We start from the raw sequence: 6,067 nt of genomic DNA on the forward strand, positions 1-6,067 counted from the left end.
GGGGGGGGGGATCAGGAACCATATGCATACTCGAAAATTCGCCTACGAGCATTTGCGGAGTAAGTATCGTGCGAGAAGTAAATTTCTCTGCAGGCTTTCATCACGCTCTCAAAATGGACCAAACCCTCGAGCAGCGCTGCGCAGTAAGGTTTTGTATTGAAATTAGAAAGTCTGCAGCCGAGACTTTCCCCGTAATTAAGCAGGTACACGGAGAGGAAGCAATGAGCAGAATAGTGGTTTTTGACATACAAAACTCTTTCTATTGCTTCATATGGGCCCTACTAATTATGGAAAAGACCCTGTATTCTCGTGTGGAAACATTTTTGTAAAATAAAAATGTAGGTTAAACGACCACACAAAAGTTTCGAGAGGGCAAAATATTTCCTCAGGTGAGAAATCTTTCAGGGAGATCAAGGTCATTATTAAAGTCTTTTTTACAAAGGCGAAAATAAAGCGGGAGGTTTTAAGTTCAAATATATACCCAGGTCATACGTACATTCTAACCTTGAAGATCACTCTAGGGAGCAAAGTTACAAACTTTAACAAGGTGTATTTAGTAGTGTCCTTAAACATGACCTTGACGATGACTTTTATGGTCGTTTCGAAGTCAATTTTTCCCCATCTGAAAACCCCTTTTTACATTTGCAATTGATAGAGCTGTAAATTTCACGTTCGAATATGTACTCAGATCCTGTTTAATACTGAAAGTGAATCAAACTTATTCTTTGAAGGAATCTTTAAGTTCAAATTGGACCTATGACTTGAGTAGATATTCTAACGCAAAATTTACAGCTCTCGATTGCCGATATAAAGAAGGGGGTTTCCAATGGAAAAAATTACCTTGAAATGACCTAGTAGGTCATCGTCAAGATCATGATTAAGGTCACTACTGAATGCGCCTTTTAAAAATTAGTAATATTTCTCCTTACGAAAAAAAAGTTAAAAAGCTTATATTCCAGGAGGTATGCAGAACTTCTGTAAGTTTAAATGACTTAAGATGCCCTTCAATCTTGCAAAGTACCTATGACATTTCCCGCTCTTTCGATTGCCGACGTAAAAATGGGGTGTCCATGTTAAAAAAAAGTTGACTGTGAAAAAAACCTTGAAGGTTATCTTGAAGATCAAAATAAAGGTCACAATATTATTCCTCGTTAAAAGTTACCCCAAGAATTACCCTAAACTCCCTGAAAAATATCTTACCTAAAGAAATATTCAGCCATTTCGCGACTTTTGTGACACCCTCTGAAAAGCTTATTTGCCTACCTTTCGGATTAAATATCATTCCTTTTGAGTTTACAAAAGTAATCAAACCAGTTATAAACCATCTGAGGAGTAAGGAACTCTGATCTGTAGTATATCTAGATGATTTTATCTTTTTCGGCGCTACTTTTGAAGATTATTTATACAATATTCAAACTTCCACTCACCTTAATTTACGAAATCTCCATTTTAGAGTTGCCTTCAAGAAAAGGAGAAAAAATAGGTTCCTTAATAGACATCTCTCTGAAAAAAATCATCCACTATTCGAGAGTTTTTTCAACTATTCGGAAGCCTGATTTCTAGTTATGCTGCAATACCGTATCGAAAGAGCTACACCAAAGTCTATGGGCTAAGATTCAAGTCTTGCAATTAGATGATGGCGATTATAAGGAATCCATGTTCCTTTCAGAATCCCTACGAACTAACTTGATTTGATTTTGCAATAACATTCATTTGTCACAAAGCCCAATACTTCAGTTTGTTTTCGAGAAAGAAATCTTCTCATACGCATCAATGTCTGTTTGTGGACGTATTGCAAATTTTTATTAGTTTTGGAATGAAGAGGAGAAATCCTGAAAAATGAACAGCTTAGAACTCTCAGCGGTTGTTTGGGCCTTTAACAATTTTGCTTCCAAACTGCAGAGTTGCGAGATTCTATAAAGAACCAACAACGGTAATTGCCTACATTATTAATATCGGCGAAATCCAACATGCTCATCTAAATTCCTTTAGTAGAGACATTTGGTAGTGGTGCGAGTCTAAAAAACTTTGCATGTATATGCATTCTACATTGTGTCAAAAAATAACGTTCATGCTGATAGGGACACAAAAGGTACCAACTTTTGTTACTGGATTCGAAATCCCGACGTATTCAACTTTTTTTTCTTGCAACCTGTTATCTATATAAGCGGGAATAGAGCGGGAAGTTTTATGTATAAATATATTCCCAGGTAATACGTACATTCTAACTTTGAATATCACTCTAAGGTCATTTAAACTTAAACAAGATCTGCATACCTCTGGGAATAGAAGCTTACTAAAAAACCTTTGTGAAACCTTTACGGTTTCTTGAAAAAATGGAAAGTTTTAAGCTTTCTCCACTTTTTTCCATAATCTTAAGGACGTTCCAAAAAAATTTAACATATGAGGCTTTTGATACCTTGTCGTCTTTCCCTGGTAGACTTCACAACCATGGTTCACGCTTTTTCCGTCAATGCTGATAATAAAACCATTAATTTTTTCACTATTTTCAACTCAATTAACAATTCGCTTCAATCTTAAACTGAAAATTTATGTTCTTGAAGTGTACTTACAACAATTCTGACAGATAGAGACTTCTTTCAGGTCTCTTCTTTAGAGAAAAAAAAATTGGTAAAATGTCTAATTCTCCCCACTGTGAACTGATTTAAAAAAATTTAGAATGACCCATATATAGTACAATATATCCTTATTGTATAATGTAAGAAAAATGTCAATTAGATATATGGAATTTGTGTAGAATACGCTAGAGGTGAAATCCGTCCAAAAAGATTCGTGTCAACAACCATCTCCGTTCATTGATACATGTCTAATACCATGCGATGTGAGTAAACAAAATTGACACGGCGTCATTGATATGTAAAAAATTTTATTTTTACCGAAATTGTAAACTGAAAAATATTTTTTTCAGACTACTGGGACTGAACCTGTTTGCGGAAATGATGGAAAAACTTATACGAGTGAAAAGGAATTACTCTGCTACCAAACTTGCCAAAATAGTCAGTTTTGTAGAAAAATATATTCTTGTGTATTTTTTTCTGATAGCAAATAGGTGTTAAATATCATAAGGCTTGCGGAATCTCTAAATATCATTGCTTAAAAAAACGGAATTATTATTTTGTGAATTCTAACAAATTTAGACTCTTATAATGTATACGTATCAACGGTAAAAAAAAAATTATTTTCTCTTCCTTAAATTTATATAATATTATTTACCTGGAGATAGATCATGTATGAATTCAGATTTCACTTCATATTTTTACCATGTCATTTTTTTTATTTCAAATTCACATTTCATTTAAGAGCTTCTTAAATTTATTTTCGACATATGACGTTAATTTAACATAGAAAACAATGACATTCGAAAAATGAAAAGTTAAATGTGGAATGTAACAAATTTTAAATATAAAACGTAAAATTATATGCATACTTAACCCCTGCATTTATCCTAATAATTTTTCTATAAATATCAGATTGAAAAAAATTATATACGTTATAATAAACATTAAGAACTATTTCAGTTGATCTTAAAGTGGATTATGAAGGAGAGTGTGAATGTGAAATACTATGCGATGTAAGTATTGAACTTTTAATACTTTATCTCATTAAAATCTCGCAAGAAAATGTTTAATACATATAAAACAAATAATGTTTTAGCAATGTCAAGACAACCCAATTTGCGAAATACTTAATGGTAACACTTATACATGTCCAATAAATAAAATAACCTGCCAACAAGTGTGTGGAAAAAGTAAGTTCACAGAAAAATATTTTCCTTTGAATCAGTGTGTATGTTTAAATAATAAAAAAGCTTTTATGATTCAGTTAAGATAATATATTTATATGTAACAATGGATGAATAAAGTATCAAACAATTTTCTTGATGAATAAACATGCAAATTTGAAGCAGGTTCTTTGATTTGTATAGTATAACGGATATTTATTATTTCAGAAATTAATATAGACTATCACGGTAACTGCAATGTTGCAGAACAAAGCTACAATTTACCAGTGAGCAGAGTCTAATCTTATGGAACAGAATTGAACTAAAAATTCAAAAAAGCCTATGATTTGTTCCAAGAAATTTTATAATCTTCATTCTAAAAAATGTTAATGTATAATATGTATGAATTATGAGTTAAATAAAATTATTCGAGTATAACAGGGTACAATTATTTTACCTTAAAACCAATTTGAAAAATGGATGAAAAAAGTAGTCTAAGATAAATAATCTTCAAGTTTTCAATTACAAAACAGGCATTGGCCACGCGTACTGAAAAATTCGTACGAATAGCCAGACTTTTTTAGTACGAGTAGACATTGTCTAGGAAACATGAAATACCGTTTTTTAAATTCAGAATGTTTCAAATTTTAAATGTCATAACTAAGGTGAACGTCCCAATGATCGTGACATAACAGATTTAATTGAATTTAAATATTTAGAAAATTTTTTTGAAATTATTATTAAAAAAATTATTATATTTTTTATTTATAAACAATTAAAATTGCAAAAGCACAGATGTCCCAGTTATCGTGATTTCCAAATCTTCTATGTGCTAGTAATCGTGAGTCGTTGTATTATTAGTCTTAAACTGATTGATACCTCCAAGATGAAATACGTCTGATAAACATTATGATAATTTATCATAATAAAAATTTAATTTAATTTAAAAATGTTTAGTTTTTATTTCAGTTAAATGTATTGTAAAATGAAATTAATATTTTATTTATAAGAAATAAAACAGTCTAAAAGAAAATCAGCAACAGAAGTTATAAACACAATGGCGAAATTTGGTAAATTGCAGTAACGAAAAACATCATGTGTATTTGGAGGTAATGTTCTGTTTACATTGTCAAAATATTAAAACTATAAATTATTATATATCTATAACATATTTTTCTTTATATTAGGCAGTATAGATTAATAACTATGCTTTTGAAACTTCCCTATAATCGTGACCGATATTTCTCGAACGAAAAGGTACTGAATGAATATTTTATTTTAAGCAAAGAAACGCCTTTGCTTACCTAAATATTGAGCTATTCTCCACGTTTTGGGATTCATGGCTACCGGAAATATAATTGTATTTGTTTACCCATGTGCACTATTTGTATAAAAAACTAATATGGTCTCCACAACAAGCACTGTTCAAACTTGCCTAAAAATATTTTAGGATTGTATTTTCATGCGGAAAATACTCACTTTTGGCGTTTAGGGATCATTCACAAATTACGTAACGCGTTTTTCTTTTTTCCATATCGCTGTATAACTGTTCACTTCACGGAAATTATATTCTCATCTTTATTTAAACAAGAGAAAAACGTGTTACGTAATTTGTGAATAATCCCGTACACCGCAAAACTAGAGATTACTGGGACCAAATTATAAAATTTAAATGTATATTGAAATATTAAATTACATTGCATTTTTAATTTTTCTAAAGGCACAAAAGTGGCTTGTTGCCTGGCTTAAATTGTGCATTCTAAATTTACAGACAACAATTTTCTTCAAGAATTAAATTACAAAATCTTTCAAATTTAATTTTTTCTGCATAAAAAATTAAAATGACTAAACCATTCTTTTTTTTTAGCTTGAAACAATCCCGTTTTTAATTTGTAAATTTCAAATTACTACATATGAAAAAGGAATTCAATCAAATGATTTGGACTATTACTGATTCAAATTTCCACGAAAGTGTTTTATTCTAAAAGGGATCAAATAACGATTGTTGAATTTCAAATACAATACATTCAAAATTATTCAATTTATGAAGGTGCGCCCTGAAATTGTTCAATTTTTATTATTATGAATTTAAAATTCTCTAATCAAAAAGGCCTTGATTTGAAATTGCGAGTTATAAAATGTATAAAAACAAATATGTGGTGTATTTTAATATAACTGAACGTTTTTTCATTTGAATTGATCAATACTGAACTGCAAATTAAAACTCTCAAAGTGGAACTCTTCTTCATTTTCAATTTTAAAAACTCGAACTGGGAAAAATTTTAATTCAATAACACCATAAATTATAATTCTAAAATCGTATAA

At 30.4% G+C, this 6,067-nt stretch overlaps 1 protein-coding gene and 1 long non-coding RNA gene across 2 annotated transcripts in view; one reads left to right on the forward strand and one right to left on the reverse strand.

The window, feature by feature from the left end:
- LOC117181810 (follistatin-A-like) overlaps positions 1–4,180 on the forward strand; it is a 9,562-nt gene extending 5,382 nt beyond the window's left edge. The window contains exons 3-7 of the mRNA XM_033374781.1: positions 2,759–2,842; positions 2,930–3,017; positions 3,540–3,592; positions 3,676–3,769; positions 3,971–4,180. Coding sequence (XP_033230672.1) covers positions 2,759–2,842; positions 2,930–3,017; positions 3,540–3,592; positions 3,676–3,769; positions 3,971–4,044 — 393 coding nt within the window. The 3' untranslated portion in view covers positions 4,045–4,180. The remainder of the gene's footprint in view (positions 1–2,758; positions 2,843–2,929; positions 3,018–3,539; positions 3,593–3,675; positions 3,770–3,970) is intronic.
- LOC117181813 overlaps positions 1–5,256 on the reverse strand; it is a 38,014-nt gene extending 32,758 nt beyond the window's left edge. The window contains exon 1 of the long non-coding RNA XR_004468177.1: positions 5,047–5,256. This is a non-coding gene — a long non-coding RNA (uncharacterized LOC117181813). The remainder of the gene's footprint in view (positions 1–5,046) is intronic.
- Positions 5,257–6,067: the final 811 nt, after the last annotated feature.

This window comes from Belonocnema kinseyi, chromosome 10, assembly GCF_010883055.1.
Source record: "Belonocnema kinseyi isolate 2016_QV_RU_SX_M_011 chromosome 10, B_treatae_v1, whole genome shotgun sequence".
Lineage (NCBI taxonomy): Eukaryota > Metazoa > Arthropoda > Insecta > Hymenoptera > Cynipidae > Belonocnema > Belonocnema kinseyi.